The 20,406-nt window shown below is 41.2% G+C and overlaps 1 protein-coding gene across 4 annotated transcripts; it reads right to left on the bottom strand.

Moving 5' to 3' along the window:
- Window positions 1-3: 3 nt before the first annotated feature.
- Window positions 4-20,183, bottom strand: LOC308136718 (uncharacterized protein). 4 transcript variants are annotated; one of them, XM_080505180.1, is made up of 10 exons: window positions 20,015-20,183; window positions 19,767-19,855; window positions 17,640-17,713; window positions 17,320-17,541; window positions 16,996-17,057; window positions 13,618-13,701; window positions 13,109-13,281; window positions 9,051-9,127; window positions 7,832-7,966; window positions 4-1,365 (listed from the first exon to the last, which is right to left on the bottom strand). In XM_080505180.1, coding segments are annotated over exons 2-10 (999 nt in total). In that variant the 5' UTR covers window positions 19,768-19,855; window positions 20,015-20,183; the 3' UTR covers window positions 4-1,194. The 4 variants fall into 4 exon arrangements, with proteins under 4 accessions (XP_080361306.1, XP_080361308.1, XP_080361307.1 ...); XM_080505182.1 differs by having other exon boundaries at window positions 19,771-19,855; XM_080505181.1 differs by having other exon boundaries at window positions 19,767-19,834.
- Between the last annotated feature and the right edge of the window lie 223 nt (window positions 20,184-20,406).

Below are 20,406 nucleotides of genomic sequence, written 5' to 3'. Positions count from 1 at the left end.
ATTTAAAAATGTTTTGTTGGGGTTTTTTTTAATTAATTTTTTAGTAGCCAGAACTCAAACAGACATTTTTCTTCACGCTGTGTTTCAATCAATGAAAAGGCCCTGAACCACAGCTGGAGAGAAGAAACAGTATTGCACTGGTATCGGTGGAACACTCCTTTACCAATGATGAAAAAAGGTTTTGCAGAACACGGCAACAAATAAAGATAATAAAAACACCTGGAATTAGATAGCCGGTAACATTCTCAAACATTGCTACTGGAACATGGCCACACGTAGCATGTGCTTAACTTGATGTTTCCATTTTAATACAATCTGTCATGTCATCAGGCTTTAAAGTAGGGCGGGAGATAAGGAATAGGCTGTGATCAGTTTAATGACATCCAGCACTTGGAGGTGACTTCTCAGCCAATGGCATAATCACTTAGTCACCGCTTATCACATAATCTGAATACAAGACGACTACACTTTCAGACTTTTCTCTGTGCAATGCGCACATGCACGCACTCCAACACACGCACAACCATACACAAGAGTACTTGTCAAACTAGACCCTATCGTATATATTCTCTTCTTAATTCTGTATTCCAGGTGCAATGTCATTTTGTTGTGCGCTGAACATCTGAATTTCCCCACTGGGAAAAATAAAGTATCTATCAATGTATCTATCTATGGTCAAGTAAAACAAAACATGTATGCCATGCAGTGACAATAATCACATGTACTGCAATGGTGAAATCTCCCAGACTTTGAGCATCAGTTCCTTTAAAAATCACAGTAAGTAGAAAAACACAATTCTTATGAACTTCACAGATTAAAACACTAATATATATAAAGAAAGCATTTGGGCCCTTCAATACGGATTGTAAAATAGTTGTTTACACATGGTGTCTCTTACATCTCGTAAACACTGCAGCGAGGAATTCAGATACTGAAACAGACCTACGACATTAAAGTGATTGTGAGAAAACACAGCAACTTGCTTTTGCTTTTGCTTTCTGGGAGGTGCATCAGTAGAACTCAAGCTGGTTAAATCTATAAAGCTTCAGTAACGTTCAACAAACAGTTAATACATCAGTGAATTCAAAGGTTGTGACAGGGACAGACAAAGTTCGAAATATGTTGAAAAATGTCACAGTGGACCGAAGATGTAGGTTATTCTATGTGTGGCTCACGCTGAAGCGCCAGTCTGCTCTAAATCTTGTCCAGCTCGGTCACGAAGCTCCTGAGGGCGTCCAGGCAGCGCTGCTGGAGCTCGTTCAGGTTCTCGTCTAGCGGCGCTTGCAGCAGATTATCCAAGCTGGGCTCCTTGGCCACCAGCATCTTCACCACCATGCGAAATGTCTCGCAGTCCTGCCTGTAATGCTGCACAGAAAACAATCCTTTCAGAGATGCCAGTGTTCATTATGAATACTGAGAGGGGGCAGAGAGGAAGAAAGCAGGTCAAACAAAGCAAGGCTTTTGATCTACATTGAGAATATTTCTTTGAGAAAAAGAAAAATGTTTAGCTTTTCATCCAACTTTCTTTTTTTTTTTAATTATTCTACTCAAATTAATTGTGGCCTGACAGTTGCTGAAAGAAAGCGAAAGAGAGAGACTACACACAACATACAGTATATACACATGTATGCACATGCAAAGAAACTTAAACCCCAGTTTTAGAAGAAGTAGCAGTTCACCTCTGTCAATCTGTCCCCCATAAAGAATAACATATATTAGTTTTGAGAATATAAAGAAAGTAAAGACAATTGTCTTAAATGAAGTAAAAGGTATTCTTAAGTACTTGTACTGTGTTACTTCCCACCTCCGCCGCCAGCTGGTCAAAGTCTAATGACCCCCACCAGAATTCATGAATCCACTTCTGGTAAATTGGTTTATCCCATCAAACAGGTGTGTTTGAATGTGTGTATGTGTGCCTGTGCGATTGTGTGTCTGCCCATAATGAAGGGGACACGAGGTGTCAGAGTATGTTTAGTGGCGCTCGGGCATTCTTTCACACTGCTTTGTAACAAGCTTTCACATCCCTCTCAGATTTTACTGCCGACCCAAAACGGCTGTTAACTTCTTTATTAGAGTCCCAGGTGCAAGCTCACAACATCTTTATCACCTGGAGAGGAACGGCTGAATGCGAGGGCCCTGCACTAAAACCACAGAGAGAGTCAGGGAAACACTGGCCGCTTCAGGAGCCTGTCCTAATCAGCCCTCCAGTCAAGGTGAAGTCATTGGGTCACTTCTTCTGTGGCTTAAACCAGCCACTCTGTAAGCTCGAGAAGAAGAAAATATACAAACACTTACACAACTGGTTTTCTATAGTTATCCATCGTCACTTGTGCGGTTTGTAACAATGCAATCAGGTCCAAAACACTAACTTATGTCAATTTAAATCAAATGTCGGGAGATGTGGCCTGATTCTTCAACGTAATGACTTAATCACACAGTTGCTGCCTCCTTAGAGGTGCTATGTATCTGTGTCATGTGCAGATCGCACGGCCATTTTAGGAATGTAGGTTTCGTGAAACTAAAATTAGTTGACGCTAACTCATCTGCTATTGACGGTCTTCTAAGCGCTAATAAAACTTAAGCCACTGGCTTTGGTAACTCTGAAAAGAAAAATGCTGCCTGTCAACTTAAATCAGAGTCCGTGCTCAAACAGAAATGTGAGGTTAACCGGTTAAACAGCCATATTCCAGCCTTCTGTCAGTTATGGGGAAATTTCAAACCACAAGTTGCCGTTTCTCTGCCTAGATACATATTATGCAATGCGAGTCCAAGCTCAGTCTCGACTGTGCATCCATAAATCTGTATGCTGAACACAGGAGCAGTTTAAACTTCAATGTCACGCGAGTTAATCTTTCGCGAAGGCAGTGAGAAAGACAAAGTGTTGGAAAATAAAGGATCGCTGAGTGAGAAAAGGAGACAAACCCCAGTGCAAGTCCACAATGTGTTTTAACAGCAGTGCAAATGTAAGAGAAGCTTTACTGGGTGGGGCTTTAAAACAGAGTGAGGAAAAAAAAAAAAGAAGGTCACAGAAAGAAAAATAATAAGGGTGAAAACAGCTCCTCATATGGGAACCATTCACTGCTTTTCTCAGCAAGAAGCTCATAATGGGAAAAAAGTGGGTACCTGTTGGGAGGAGAAGCAAATCACAGGTGCACATTTGAGGCAGTTCGACAGGGACCAAAGTAGGTTACGAAGTTGATGCGAGATGGTAAAATTAGACACAAAGCTTGAAGGGTGAAAATTAAGGGTCGTCATTTTATGTCCGACTTGATCATTACAGCGATGCCTCTGGCATCATTCATCTCTCTTCTTCACGTTAAATCCTATCAAAGCGTGCTGCAGCATGTTCACATTGCCGATTCCCGCTCATCTTTTCATTCCTGCATCCCTAAACAACCCTCTTTGTGCACACTGGGAACAATGAGTGTTCCTGCAACACGGAAAAGCTACGACTTGAAGGGTCCAACAATACATGTTATTATCGCTGTATAACAATGTGCATTGTATGCACATAGCAGAGGAAGGTCATTTAGGAGGACTCTGACAGAAATACACCAGACTGTGGGAGATGATGGACTTTTAATGTCTGTAGATCGTGTCAAGCGAATTTGGAGCCCCCACATAATGATAGTCCTCAGCTCAACCGCGAGAGAGAGACTCACGACACGTGTGGCCAGCTCAGCTCAGGGTCAGCATCATTCAACGTCATAGGTCTCCTTCTTTTCTCCGCGCAGAGCACAGGACGAGCCCTTTACCAAGTCTGGAACATTTTCTGGTCAATAATCCTAATTCAACACAATCCAAGCTTCAGCACATTTCTACACCATTTGTAAAGTAAAACATTTTTCTGCTCCTACGAACATTTTTCAACAAAGAATGGCCGATTCAAAAGAAGAAGAAAAAGTATTTCAGGTTTTAATAAGAAGGAAACATGGGATTGAGTTGACACAAACATGTGGTGTGTGTGTGTGTGTGTGTGTGTGTGTGTGTGTGTGTGTGTGTGTGTGTGTGTGTGTGTGTGTGTGTGTGTGTGTGTGTGTGTGTGTGTGTGTGTGTGTGTGTGTGTGTGTGTGACGAACCAGTGCCCACTTTAACCACTTTAGGGTTGATTGTGTGCCATTTTTCAAAACAAAACATTTCCCAAGCTGCAGGCTTTCTTGACAGTGATTACATTTTCTCTTCAGTAAACTCCAGATGCACAACAATTTTCACAATGGAAAGCCACGGTTGTAAACCATGTGGGGTCCGAGAACCTCTGGAGGGAGACCGAGGCTTTGCCTGCTCCGAGGTCAAAGAAAATGATGGCAGGCCTGGGTCGTTTCCCCTTGCTTTCCGTATCTCAGCAAGAGTTGGTGTAGCTGCACTGCATTGTTTCACCAAACTGAAAACCTAAAACTTGCATTGTGTTTTGGACGCTGGCAATGCAACTTTTCGAAAACACTGCGTAAATGGAGGGAAATGCAACTTTTTGGCCGTAGTAAATAGTTATTCTAAATAGGCACGAGTAGATGTACAACATCAACAATGACGGCCTCCAAAGTGTCATGACACCCAGTCCATAGTCTCCTGGGACTTGGTGGCTTCATAGTTGAGAGTCACCAAGACTGTATATCCAACTTGGTCGTCTGTCCATACGAATGTAATCCCATTGGTAATGTTTACAGCATAATGTTCTGTGTGCATGCATGTGGTTTAATAACAAAAACAACCAACAGCGGCCACGAGTGGCCTGCGATTCTAACTGCATTGTTTTCATCATTGCTGCCATTTCCATGTGAAAAGGCAACATCGCCATGGAAACACAAAATAAACGAAAACACAAACTGTCTTTTTTTTCCTTTGAAATGTCATGTAAATGAGACCGTAGAGTAAAACTTTGGGGAATCTCAACACAAACGGTTGAGAGGCGATGGAATTAGTGATCTTGTAATAATCTTCGGACTGAAAAGACTCTCTCCTTTCCCATAACGGGGTCACAAAACATCATCTGTCTTGTTCAAAATAACCACAATTGCTATAGTCACGTCAACAATTGTGGAGAAACTTAAAACAACCACCTACTTAGTTATAAGAACATGTCCCAGATTAATTGAACAAACAGGAAGGGCTGCTTTTGACCTGAGCATGCTTCATATGTTGAGAGAAAAGGTTGCAGGGAGGTTCTGGAAGTTTCCTCCCAGCAGTGGGAGCCGAGAGCTGATCTTTAAGCCCGATACTAAAGGGCCACACATGAAGGACCGGAGCCCCGAGAGAAACAACACCACTCGGGGCCTTAAAAACGAACCTCAAAAAGTGGCCTTTTGCCCAAATGGGATGTTTGCGGAGGTCCAAATTGTGAACATGCCGACAGGAGTGTGTGTTGGAATATGGGGGGTTATACACATGGATGTGAGGTTCTGTTCAAATGAGCACCGATGCAGGCAGGGGTCCTGCATAATAAGGGAAGCAGGGTAATCACTTGAGGGCTGGGACGCATTAGGGGATATTAAAAGAGCCAGTTTAATCACTCAAACTACAAAACCGGACCTCTGGATGGAGAGGCTAATAGTTGAAATGGATATGTTTCATTTGCACTGATTGGAATGATGAATGGGCTCCTCTCCAAATCACTCCCAGGTACTTAACTACAATACAACAAACACATTTTTTTTTTTTTTTTAAAGGATGTAATCTATGCTTCGGTGTTGTTGTTGTTATGTTTGCATGATATGTTCAGTAAACAATCACCCAACAATCATCTCTTGCACCAGAAAAGGGAGAAGGACATGTTGTGATGAAGGTTCACAAACGACTGCATGAAATTGTCAAATTTCAAAAGATGTTATGACAAGTGGTGTCATAAGCACTGATGTTGACCGTCAGTGAAGTTGTTGGTGGGTTTGGATCTCATTCATAGCCTTGAAACACCCACAGATTGTATGCATTACACTCAGCTCTTGGCTGAAACCCAACAAGCTGTGTTGGTGTAACAAATCCATTTCTGATTGAATTGAGCCCTGCGGTAAAAAGGATGTCCATGCAGTATTGGGACCATGCTGAAACAGCACATTAAGAGATGACTAATGTTTAAAAAAAAAAACCAAGATGAAGTGATTCAATTTCTGGACTGTGTACGTGTGACAACTTTGTCGGACACAAATTGAATTGGACCGGTTCTATTAAACAACATTTGAGGAGCCCGTGGTCCGGCTGTGCCACCAGATATGTTCAGTTTGGCAACCGGCAGCGACGGATCAATGCGTGTTCGAAGATGTTAAAAGTCGAGACGCAGCCAGAGGTTTCGGCCTCTCACCACGTCTGGAGACGCAGCTGGAAACGGCAGAGTAAGCGTATGTGCTCGAATGCCAAGAGATGTACCACAGTGTGGGTGGGCCGCCACCGCCGCCTGCATCCTGCAGGGCAATTCCTGCCCCGCTTTAACGGGAACAGATAAGTGGCACTGTAGCGCAGCATGATGAATAGAAGGGGAAAAGTGCAACTCCAAATAGAAGGCCACAAAAGGCACCACGACCTGAGGACGTTCTCTGCTGACTCATCCTCCTTCTCAACGGTGAAAAATGTGTCTCGAATTAGGTGTTTCTCAAATATAATGCGGAGCAAGCCAAGGCGCATTTTAACATCCTTTGACATCATCTCTTTTGACTTTCAGCCACATTGTAAAGTCAATTAAATAAGGCTGTTCAGATACATAAGCGACCTTGAAATCAGGGTAAAGTCCACGCATGTGATGTGGAGCCAGAAGGAACTTTACTTTTTTTATAGCTTAACAAAACACATTTTGGCAGAAACCAAACGGTTCAGTATGTTTATTATTGAATATTGTGACACATTCCATACCTCTCCCCTGGACTTGTTTATTGACATACTGGACTGACAGGCACACATTTTACTTTTGAAATGAAATGTAATGTGAACCTATTTAGGGGAGGATCGAAAATGTGTGTGTGAAAATGGGGAAATCATACAACAGCTCGCTTTAACTAAAACAGGAAAAAGACCATCGGTATGATCTGTGAAGGGGAAGGTCCCTGTGTCCGGTCCACCTATCCCCACCTGTGCTGCATTATTATGATACTGGGGTATAACATGTAGCTCATGGGGACTAAAGCCACTTAATTCTAATTTTATTATGCACTTGCTCGTTTTTTCATGTTATTGCATCCCACATATTTTTAAAAGTGCAATAGTTTCACTCAATACCACTTAATCTACTGGACATGCTCATGGTAGTTTAATGCAATTTCAGAACAATACCGCATAATATTTATACATCACATTTGAACCTTTTCATTTTTCATGCTTCTTTTTAACTTTAATCGAATAAAAGTCTTTCTATTCTCTATTTATGCATTTCTTTGTGTATTATCTGATTATGATGAGGCAGATTTCACATAAAGGGGACATGAAGCTTTGAGTTAAAAATATCAAGGCTGTGCAGGAAGTACATTTCCTAATTTAAAATAAAACGCTAGTGAGGCAAGAGAAGGACTTGGCTTTCACCTGCTGTCACATTTCTTGTTTGTTTTTTTAAATAGGTGTGTGCCAGTATTCTGAGACACGACACAATAACGCAAGCTCCTTTAAAAAAAAAAAAAAAAAAAGTTACTCGAGCAAAAACTTGCTACAAAGTACAACCTTACGTTTCACAGCAGTCAGATCTTAGTTAGTGTCTGGATGACATTTTTCACAGTATATTAAGTACTCTTTGATAATCATGCATGTAGGTTGAGATTGAACCAATGTATGTAATGAATTGTCATGGTTAGGAGTTTTGGTATATTTCAGAACTTTAACAGAAGGTTTGGTCGTTTCATGGACCAAATCTTACTACCTTCTCGATTTCCAGAGCCTTCGCCCGAATGGCCTCCGACCGGCGGGCCTTGAAGTCCTCCTCTGGTGTCAGCTTTGGCTCCATGCTGGCAGTCGCCTCCTCCTCCGACTCCACTACAGATGCTGAAGGTTGTTCCTGGCGGGTCAAAGGTTAAGGGGTTAGTGCACCAGGGCCACCGGGTTTAGAAACAGGCTCTGATTTCAAAGTGTTGCAAATAGAGACAACTCTGCTCTCTTACAGGTGCTGAGTACTTGTTTTCGTATGTGTCTCATTATGCATGCCGCATGTCAACAGTAAACACAAATGAGGTGCCATACAGAGAGTCTGTCATTCTAATTACAGAGTGGCGGCAGCGAGAGATCAAAGTGAAGACCCGGCAACGCAAACACAGCAACGAGTTACGTTCACAACGAGAGAAAACATCCATTTGAACCAAATAACACTATTTGTTGATTATTTTCACTGCGACATGACGATGGTTCACCATGCTCCATTGTCACATTATCTCATGTAAATACTGGACATTATAAATCTATATGTTAAAGTTGCATTTCTGCTGCATATTATTGGAAATGCTACTTTTCGACAGTATATTTTTCACAGTAAGTCCAAACACAAGGAAAAGTGAGCGACTCGAAAGTCCACAATGCAACTACTCAAACAGGACAATTTAGTATGTATGTACAATGAATACTTAATTCAACAACAGTTTTCTACTTCAATAATATTTAAGTGCTGTTCCTTATTTTTCATTTATTTCATTTGTCCTCTTCTGGGTTTCTGTTCCATACATTTACAGGTAAAATACCTTTTGTTTATTATGCACTTAGTCTCTCCAGTCACCCAGTCTACTAACAGAGAACGTCTCACCAAGCTCTTTTGTATGCAAACTGAGAGCACTTGAATCTGATTCAAAAATACAAGATAATCTTATTCTCTTTGTGTTTTAAATGTGTGATTTTTATAACCACTGCTGGTGATCTTGGCCAGATCTCATTTGGAATAGAAGTGTTTGATCTGGATGGGACTTTACATAAAGGGTCTAAATAAAAAAAAATTTAAAAAAAAGAAACTGCCATTATGCTGCTCGAATTTCAACTTTAATTCAATCTAATGTTTTTGATGTGCAATATGCCAATGTGCTTATATTTAAACATATATAAGGGTGTAATTAACAAGATGTGTTTAGGTTTATTTTGAGCAAAAATTCTGCTTATACCTTAGATGATCCTGAAGTTTGGGGAGATTCCTCCACAGAGCTGCTTGAGCTTTGACTCACCACCACACTAGGCTGATCTGCAGAGGAAAAGAAAAAAAACGCCACAGTGTAATAAGTAAACAAGCAGATAATCATCCAAAGGTAATTATGGCCAATTAAAAAATGTGCCGACTTGGATTTTACATCTGCAAAAAGAAAGTGATCCAATTAATACAAAACAGAGACAAACACTGAAATGTTTTTTTTTCTAGGAATTAAAATGAACCCTGGAGGAACTTTGCGGTAAGTCAGTCTTGGATATGTGCCACATTAAGCATCCCTTGTAAAAAAAAGAAAAAATCGTTAAGCAGTAGTCCGTCTTACAGTTTACACTACGTTTCCTCTCCATTGTCCTGTCCTGCTGCGGTAAAACAATATGTCTTTTAAAAAAAACTTATACCCTTGAGGAGTAACTGCTTTCTACTGTGAGACATCAAACAATTACTCAATTTTTATGGTGACCAATCAGGAAGTCATAGCTCAGAAGCAGCAGAAAAGTACAGATGAATGCTTTTTTTTTTTTTTTTTTTTTTTTAAATACTCCCTTGTTGGGAGCCTCCCACACAATAGCTGACTTTGAGTTCAGCTGTGCCTTAAATTGAAATATTGTTCTTTGTTGGCTCCACTGTGTCTAGAAATAACCACCAGGGCCGAGCTGTCTAAGGATATCCCTCATCGTGATTAGAGCGATCCAGAGCAGAGCCGATCCCGAATCCCTGAGCGAGACGACAAAGTCCCAGGATGACACTTTCACAGACATCCCCACAGAACCAGAAAAAAAAGGGTTGATCAGTGTGGTTTGGGGTATTAAAATGCCCCAGTTAGTGTCATGTCCTGGAGCGGGCGCAAGAGAAGATGTGGTGAGAGCATGAAGCGAGTTGAGTCGGGGGACAAACAGCCTGCCGTCATCCCGAAGGGCTTCATGCAATTTTAGCTCAAATAGGAGTAATAGCATGTTACTGTATATGAGTAATGGATGAACTTGTCAACTGTGGCTTCATAGCAAACCACCGCTGAGGATGGATCTTTGGGCTGAAGAGAATTGTAGCTAGCGCAGTGAGCAGTGTGCGAGTACTTTGGTAAAAGCCCACACTATAACCGTGTCCCAATTCACTCGCAATTCCACAGCCTCCGTTTCCAAAACTACAAAAGGTTCAACAAATATATCTTCGGTAGACTCGCATGTTCCAAGATTCACAGAACTAACGTAACGAGACAATTTGGGAGGCTCGTGCAACATTTTAACTGGTGTATGTCCTTAGCATTGAGGCGAACAAATGTAATGCAAGAGAGAAGAAAATACTGTCAAATGCCAGGATTTGGACAATACACACACTGGAGGAGAGGCAGCAGGCAGAAGATAGAACGACAAGGACAAATCAACTACAAGGAGAATTCGGGTTTCTGGAGCCCACTATGAGGTTTTCTTTCTTGACAGACTGCATATTACTTACAACAACAAGGTGAGGGTGTTTGTACGCTAGATGCCATTAACGTTATGGACTATGGACTGGAAAAGAAAAATGCAGCAATTTTCCAAGACCAAACAGAAAACAAATTCCAGATAAGAGAGCAGATAAGATGTAAGAATCAGTTGCAGAGTTCTATTAACCCCAGTACAACAATACAAGCACCTTTAAAAATAAGAAATAAAATGAACAACATGCGCGATTCAAAACAACTGGTGAGCTTTCACAATACAATATAACACTCTTTGGGAGCAATGCAGCCACAGATGATAAATAAGATAAGGATCCCACTAAAAGTGAATCAGACCGATCTATGGCCTTACAAATTACTCACCCTTGATCAGATATTGGAAAATATCATGAAGACAATGTAAGTCAACCTCTGAACGTCTTGGCACATTTAAAATGTAAAGGTGAAGACGACATCGTGTTGTCTCTCAATGCCCACAAAAGCATTTGCTGTGGTGCATGTAGTGTCCTGAAAAAATTATTTCAATTTGTCCATCATTTTATGAAATAGATTCACAACGATCAAGCCCACCAACCGCAGTCAAAGCAATTGGGACTCCTATTAGGTCAATTTACCCTTGAAGACAGACGCGGGCGGGTTCAGGCCAGACGAGATGGAGCGACCCGGAGGAAACCAATGAATACAGTCTGTCTACCCGTTCTGGTATGAGCACTGTCAGAGCTAAATTGATGAAATCAGTGATGAGAGTTCACGGTAATAAAAGAACCGGCTCTTTGGAGGTGCTCATTCAAAAACTGTCCCTGGCACCAGCCCTGAACTAGGTCCTGGTTCATTTTAGTGTAAAAGGCCGAAGCGAGATGGTCTGAGGACCCGAGGTGGAGGCGGGGTGCAGCCTTGAATGCCAGTTTGATGTTACTGTAGACCAGGTCGAGCGTGCTTCCACCCCTGCTTGCAAAATCCACACATTGTCAGTAGTTATACATCTGAAGAGCGGTGACATGAAACTATCTCATCATTGTTGCACCAGTTGTTGTTAGTGTACAGTAGAACCTCTGAGGAGGGGACCCGGTAGGAGGGGACAACCTGTCCTGAGCGGACACATCACTGGTCACGGACACATATTTAACTGTTAACACAGCGTGATGAGGGGACAACCTGCTAAATGCGGACAACGGACAGATTTTCCCGCTCTAACCCGAAAGGAGAGCAACAGGCAGAAAATTGATGTAATGCAAACTATAAAAGATTAATTAAAAATAGATGTTTACATTTCCAACAAAAAATGCCTAGGTGAATGCTGATAGCTGAATAGAGCTGATCTCGGCGTCTCCATGGCAACAGACGCCGATCTCCTTGTGCATTTTAAGTTATAATAAGTGGTGGTGACAATCTGGTGTCTTCACTGAAATAAATTGTGTAAATGAATATATATGTTGTGAAATCTAAAAAAATAAAATAACTAAAACCAAACCCACCATGAGCCAACAAGATATTTTAAAGACACATAGTAATCTGTGTACAATACATGGCCCATCCTCGACATCCCTTCACTGTGAACCATGCTCTGCTGTTCTAATTAGAATCCCAGATGGGAGTGGAGGTGGAAGCTACAACTGTTTTCTCGCCATTTTATTGCATTTTCAAAGGGCGGTGCAACACGGAGCTATGCTTTCAACACAGACATGTTTATTCATTTCACAAATGAAAAGACATCAGGCATTATTGTTCACAGTTTTCCCCCTTAAATTAATAATAGTCTTGACGCCAGATCACTTCATAACAAGCATTTGTAATGACAGTCACAAAATGTAAAACGGACAAACCCAAAGTTATTTAGAAGACGTCATTAAGGAGTGTATTAACTACTTTCCCACTGAAGAAACTGTTGGGTTTTGAATGAAATGCCAAACCGCTCCAATAAACCAAGAGTATCCTTTTTCCCAGCCTCCACAAAGTGTGTGCATGTGCGCGCGTGTGTGTGTAATTAACATCCTAACATGTTTGAGCACACCCTGACCCCTCACATTACACACCTCTTTTGAAAACAGATGCTTCACCTGGAATGGCTTAATTCCTTTCGACATACTAGGGTCACATGCGTCTCAGTAAAAAAGGGGGTTAATGATTTCCATCGTTGCCATTTCACACAAATTTTGCATTAGATGAGGGGGAATTCACAACTTTTACATGCAGAACCTAAAGCCTATGTGCGTTTTGATTGATTGATTGATTTTTATACTGTGGCCAATCGCGGAGTGTCAGGTAGTCCAGAGTGCTGCTCTGTTATTGGATGTCATAATATCCACTGGGTCACCAGGTCAAATGGTCAAGTCCATTACTGCAACGTCTGGACAACACATTTAAAATCAAACGTGAGGCGAAACCCCCTCACCCGCAAGAACATTGTGAATTTACTTAAAATGACAACAAAAAAAAATGACAAAATAGCTGATCGTTGTCCAGGAGTCGAACCTTCCATCCCTGCGCAAACCTCGCTGCGTACTTTCTTCTATTCTGAGCATTAGATAACAACAAGCTTGTACATTTGTTAAACTTTCTGAAGAGGACCGAACACTTACGCTTTTTCTGCGTCTGCTGATGGCTGTGCCCTTTCTCCCTCTCAGGAGAGACGCTTCTGTTGGAGCTTGATACAGAGCGGGAGGTCGCAGGTGCTGAGTTTTCTCTCTTCACAGGAGAGCGGTCGCGTTTGATCACTAAGGACTGAGAGCTCCTGTAATCATCACGATCCTCTCTGTTAAAACATGAAGTCATAATAATGACACGTTGGAATTAACCTTCGGAATTTTAGCATTAGCATTTAGCACAAAGGTAATAATGTGCCGTTTTCTTCAAATTGCCAGAGAAGTTTAAACTTAATTTACTTTAATAGCAAAGCTGATAGACCAGGATTACGCCAGTGATCATTATGAAGTAACCAGCGATGATCACAGTGTTCATTTCAATGGAAGCTCACGTCCTACTTCTTTTTATATCAAAAACTCTACAAGTGATTTCTTATTTACAAAATATTATTATTATTTACGAATAAATTCTTATTTACGAATCATATGGATTTGAGAGGATTTACTTGGCATTTCGGTCCTGCCCTGGTCTCGGACGTGGGCCAGACCCTCGACCTCTGGCGCGGAAATGCTGAGATCTACTGCTTTTCCTGAAAAAAAGAAAAACAAAACAAAACAAATGAATAAGTAAGTAGACCCAATGACTCAGTCAAGCAAATGCACAAACAAAATAAAACAGCATCTACAAGAGCGTGTCGAGTAGACGCTTTTTCCAACGGTGAAGCTGCAAGAAGTAAAAGTCCTGGATGTTTTCCGACTGGTAATGGAAACAGAACAAATAAAGACAAAAACCACAAAGACTCAGTGAGACTCTGTGGCACACTGATCAATTTGTGGAGCAGATACAATCTTCCACTTTGGCACCAACAACTGTCGGCTGACAGATGGACCAATTTTGTTCCCTCTTTTCTGTGATCTGTCTTCAGTTGTTAGTACAGCAGGGAATCCGCCTAAAAATGGAACCGAAGCGAGAAAGCGCCAAACGTTACCCAACCGTGTAACGCGATTTCACAGCATTTTATTTGTTTTGACAGACCTCGCACAGCTACTAAATAATAACAGTTTGAATACATGTTCACTCATTACATTTGAACAGCATCCCTGCAGTCGGGACGGAGGGCCGGCTCACAAAGCACCTGGCTGTTATGACCTCCAGCTGAACTCGAGCCACATCTGAAACAAAAAGCAGGTCTAACAAGGCCTCAAACTTTTATGACCCACAGTTTTGTTTGAAGAAGCCAGTACTTGGCATGCTGTTTGCCAAACACTGACTTTCCATTCATGCACCACGACCCAAGAGTAAGAGTTCATATAGGTAGAAAAGAACATTTAATTCCCCGAAGCTAAATGACTTGGCAGAAGGAAAACCACATTTTCTGGCTGGTGTCCACTTTAAATTTGGACAAATGTGACTCTGACCCTCAATAGTGTCTTGCAGTCTGGTAATAATCTTAATACTAGCAGTCCATACAGACTGAGAAAAGCACAAAATTGCTGAAATATTAGATAAAATACTAATATTTGGTGCATTTCTCTTATTTGATAACTAAAACAGCTGACATCAGTATTTGCCTATAAAAAGACCACTGAATAAGGTTACAACAGGTGTTTCATGGTCAGATTACAGTAAATCTTTCAAATACAGCTCTTGGAAGAATGGTTATTATAGTAGCATCATACTACAACACCTTGTACCTGGTTTGGCCACAAAGATGGAGAGAATTAATCAGCTATCGCAAATCAGGACAAACTGTAGATCAAACCTTCCCTGTACTAAATGTTGCACCTCTATTGTGATTACGAATCATTACGACATTTTTTTTTTTTATATAAAGATGGCGTGATCCATCCTTGGATCAATATTGTTACACACATGAAGCTCTGGGTTGATAATGGCTTTCAAACAGTTCCATTTAGTCCCATGAATGTGAAAGCGTCAGCAGATGTCTGAGTGAGTCACATCAAATGTGCCCAAAACGAACTTTTGTTGAGGGCAGAATGCCCTCTTTGTTCAATGGTGGGGGAGTGCAAGACAAAGAGGGAGTCTGGTTACAAAAAAAAAAAAAAGGGACTATATTGACTCAGCTTGTACCTTTGCAAAATACTGACTTCAACTTTACTTAGGAGCACCTGACTATTGTTTACAGCAGTGGATTTTAAAAGTGTGAGGTGATTCTGTCCTAAAGACAGACAGCTTTAGCAGAAGTGTATCAGAAGAAGTATTTTACCCGAAGAGCCCGACAGCCATTAACATCAAATTATATTAAAATGTCAAAATCATTAATACCGCATTCAACCACAAATGACCTTTTAACGCGAGACAAAGTCAGAGTGAGATGTGGGGGACACAAAGTGCTTCAGGATGTTTAAAATTCCCCGTGTGAAAAGCAGGCGTGAGAAGGAGTGATGACTCCTGCTCGGTTCAAGTTAAATGAAGCCAATTGCTCAACATCAGAATCTCTAGATGGTACTGAATTTGAACAGCTGATGAATGGGCCTGTAATTGAACCGTGTTGGATGCCTTTACCTATTCGGGTTGACTGTAAGTGTTTTTTGTTTGGAAAGATGCATAATTTGTCGGGTTTTTTTGTACTTTTCATTCCACAAAGTATAATAAAGTACACATTTAATTCAGCGGAGTGAGCATCTTAACACTGCATACTTGAGTCCGGATGTGCAGTGGAGGGTACTTAGATTTGGATTATTTTAATTTAACACTGAAAACAAAAAAGGGTGGACATGAGACCGGCTTCTCTGAGTATCTGAGACATGTGTGTGGGTGTCTGTGGAGGGAGTGGTCCAGCTGTTTTTCCTCTCAGGGTGGGGTAAAAGGCAGAGGTGGGGGATAGATTTTTTTTGGCTGAGTGAGTAGACACTGGTGCCCTTTGTCCCCTTCTTTAGCCTGGTATGACTCCTGGGGGGTGGGGGGGGGGGGGGGGGGGGTAAGGGCCTCTAAACTGGTGGTATGTCAAAATGGTAAACGAAAGAGTGTTGATTTAGTTGTTATCGCTGCTGGTCGTTAATGCTTGGGTGTTCAGATTGAACAATTAACTAAATGATCAGACCAATATACTTTACTTACGCTACGTGACTTTAATAGTGGTTACAAAATGATACATTTTCTTGTAAATATCACATTTATAACTGGCAGAGCACAGAATTTAACAATAATGAAGTTCTGAGAGTTACCAACTTTTATTTTTTTTTTTTTAAGCTAAGATGCCTACACAACTTCAGTTCAGTTTTCAGGTAGAACTCTACCGACCTCTAGTGGTCAAAATGAGGTGTTACACAAATAATTCACCCAAGCTGTTGGAACTTGGTTAAAACTCTCAACCAAGTTGAAGATTTGGGTTGCGTCTTCATACTGTAGGCTCCAGTATTCATGACTCGAACTTTAGGGTACATCCACATGATGAAAAACACCAATCTTTTTTAATCTTTTTAAGTCTCTACCCTGCCTTCTCCAAGAAAATTCTGTTCGCACTTCACAATAAACACGGCCCAACATGAGGCCTCAGGGCATGTAGTACACATGCTTTACAGACCATCATATGTGGGAAAAAGATTACATAAACCCCCCCCCCCCCCCCCCCCCCCCCCCAATGGTGGTCTTTGCCAACTTTGCCGTCCACATCCCGGGGGGTTGAACAGCACTATAGCTGGGGTTTTAAAATTTCCCCACTCTGGGACCAGTGTTAAAAAAAAAAAAAAAACCTCCTAAAGCACCACCTCATGTGCATGACAGGCCCAAAACAGCACGTTTAGCTTAACTGGTTTCATGGTGAGGATGGTAAGTAAGCAAGTAAATAATATGAGCAAATTAGTCTGAAACCAACAGAAACTGTTGAGAAACATTCATAAGCAAGTTTTTTAAAAATTACCTTGCACTTAACTGGTGCCTCAGATCATCTCTGCTATATGGCTGTTGTGGATATGGCCCCTCCTGAGAATAAAATGACAATGTCATCAATTCAACCTGGAAAATATATTGTCATTATTAGGCATGGCATTATTGGGAACTTGAGCTGATGTAACTTTAATGCAGCTGTTAACTACCTGACAGGCACAGTTTTCCATCATGTTTACAATTCACAAACGTACAAAGTCAAAAGAGACGATGCATGTTTCATTCAGATTTTTCTTACATTCATTCTCAAACTACAGAAATGAAAAATATGTATTTATTTTTTTAGATCTCTGCTTACATTTCTGTGGGGTGGGGAGTTTCTGCGAAAGCTTGGGTGCCCATCATAGTAATGGCGGTCACTGTGTGGATAAGGACCCTCATCGTGACAGTCTCTCATGTCCTGGTAATGTCGAGGACCTTCATACCATTGGTCTTCTTCGTATCCACCATCATACTCGTGTCCGGGTCGTGGCATGTAGCTCCTCTTATCAACTATGCTGACCACACGATGAAGCGTCACCTCAAAAGAAAAACAGATACAGATATGACCTCTTAATGCATAAGCTTTCAAAAAGAAAGACCTGAATGAGGCAAAGATCGTGAAAACATGTCCCTCACCTCTCTTGGATTCGGTGGCACGAAGAGCTCCTCGTACGACTCTCTAAGGGATTTTCTACCATGTCGGTAAGCCACTTCAAAATTTAGAGGAAAAGAAAAACAAAACAGAACATGATTCTATCTTCTTAGAGTTAACTTTGCAGCTTGAGTGCAACTTTGCAGCTTGATTGCAACATTTAAAACACTTTCTATATATTTTCAAACAGATTTGACATTAACTGGACTGGCGATGGACAAAAAACTTAGATTGGAGGGTCTACATACAGACCTACAGTCAACAATGAAACAGAGCGGCAGCACCACATCACTGTGTCAGACATTTTTGCCATATGGCTGAAATCTGACACACTGGAAGCACAACATTTTAACATTTCCAAACACTGAAGCATCAAGGACGAGTACTGCTGATGTTAGTCTGAGGACATCCTTTAAACCAAGACTGTCAAGTTGACTTCATGACGTACAGGAAGCGAAACAGGCCTGTACAGGCATGCTTCAAAATAGGCTCTACAAGTATCTGGCAATTTTATTCACATTGTCTGTCTAGATGTATCTGTATCATCTCATCTTCAAATGATCCCAACATTAAAATGACAGAATTGTGAAGACACAAAACAAAAACAACACATTATAACCACACTGTGGCCAAGAAGACATCTTTGTCCTACATTAAGTGAAATCACAAGTAAATTATGTGACGAGAGACAGTTCAATTGACACATAGAAGGCAGGATAAGTTCTGAAATGTTGTAAAATTCTGCAATAAATGTGTGCTTCTGCCTCTTTTCCAAGATAACTTCAGCTTTCAATAGCGGACAATTCTACAGTTCTCTGTGTGTTCTTGGCAGTACCAAAAAGTTCACATTACAAATAAAGACAATATGTTGTGATTCCTGCCTGTGATTGGACGGTTTTACTGAGGAAGTCCAAAGCTTCTGTTTTCTGCTTTCTGGTAGTTTTTTTTATTTTTCCCCAAGACTGTAACTGGTGTTGAAATTGTGGTTAAGATGAGTGAGCATGCCAGTTCTGTCAGTGGAGACAGGAAAGGTGTAAGAGGGTTGGGTGTAGGGTTAGGGTTACATAAGATATATCAATATATTTGACACAATAATAAAGTTAAAATGCCACTTCATGTGCACAAATAAGACCATTCTTTGTGAGAATAAAAAGCCATAGCAAATATATATGGACATATACTAGATATATGAAACATACTGTATATAACATATCAATTAGAAATAATACGCAACACTGCATTGTGCAGGATTTATTTTCTCTAAAATATTATGAAATCTCATCCGTGGACAAGTTGTCCGGTGTTGTAGTTTTGTGGACGAATTATCAGCGAATCATTTGTAGGTGTCCACCGTGGCAATGTCCCCTCCATACATGGGAATGTTTGTTCACCGATAAACTAAACCAAAAGCAGCAATGATCTCTACAAGAAGGGTTAAAGTCACCTATATTTTTTCAAAGAAGCTCTGGTCCTATCAAATGTAACAGACCAAGCAGAGTATGTCCAAAGAGTCTGTCATGCTGTAGTGTTTGGGGTGGAGCCTCTGGCAGCAGTTTTACACAGGGTGACGGCTTGTAAACTGCATGCAATAATGCAGCATGACCAATGACGTTGTCCTGAAGCACAAGAGCACCATCAGCCAGAGATTTAGCACTCCTGAAAAAAACACAGAGCCTGTGGCCATCAGACTTAATAGGACGTCAATTTCAGTGTCACTCATGCATTTCATCATATACTGGAGGGATATATTTGTGTTCTCTATTATTCAGTCCTCTTTCACATGGAGCAGCTGTACAACAAAGAACTATCCCCTGTCCTGGGATTAATAAAGTATTCTGATTAGCATTGCAATGGAGAGGCGAGCCATCCTGTCTCCAGCCTCTTAACATCTTGTTTCCACAGCTAGAGATTCAGAGATCCCCTGCCCAGTGTGTTTCACATGTATCCCTGCAACTCTTTCTCAAGCAAGCATGTCAACAGGAGGACCTCCTAGATCTGAAGACAAGCTGAAGGAGGGAGAATTAAATCAAGTCAACATTGTCGTCTCAAAACGATGTCTTTATTTGTTTTGACAAACACTGAATTAAAATCGTGCGGATGTGTGCACTTACTGACTTTTGGTCTGGAATGTCGGCGCGCAGCAGAAAGATGGAGACCTTCTGGGGGGAGGAGTAAATCTCTGATGGTATAAAAGAGAGTGCTGTGGATTGCAAAGGTAGTCAAGTCCCACACCACTTTCACATAGATCTTAAAATATGGAGCTAATATTGCAGGCACGGGGTTGTAATAATATACTAATACCACAGGTGTTAGGAAACACGAGGAGAGTGAAGGCATGTGACGATTTGTAAACACTCACCGAGTGGAAACTTACTGCCGCGTCACGTCAAAATACGCGTGGCGTATTCCTCGTTTCGCAAAAGTGCATGTATCCGGGAATTCATATGACAAGCGAGAGCACCGGATTCTTCGTAGGGCACAGAAAAAGATAAACAAAGCGAAACGAATAAGGAAAAACAGCGAGGTTTACTTCCTCCCCTGCATACTCTTCTTCCCCTGATGCAGCCGGTCATTACAATAAGGTGTAAGGCTGCCCCCTACAGTCGAGGAGGAATGTGAACACACAATTATTTAAAAAAAATTCCAAACCACAATTTCATTGAGTAATTCTATAGCTGTTTTGTGTGTGTACTTATAATGCAGGAGGGATCTGTCTTCTCTCATTACACCCTGTAGGAGGCGCAGCTTCAA

This window comes from Blennius ocellaris (genome assembly GCF_963422515.1).
Source record: "Blennius ocellaris genome assembly, chromosome: 11".
NCBI lineage: Eukaryota > Metazoa > Chordata > Actinopteri > Blenniiformes > Blenniidae > Blennius > Blennius ocellaris.
Note: the sequence above shows the minus strand (reverse complement) of the source record. Positions and strands in the feature narration are given on the sequence as shown.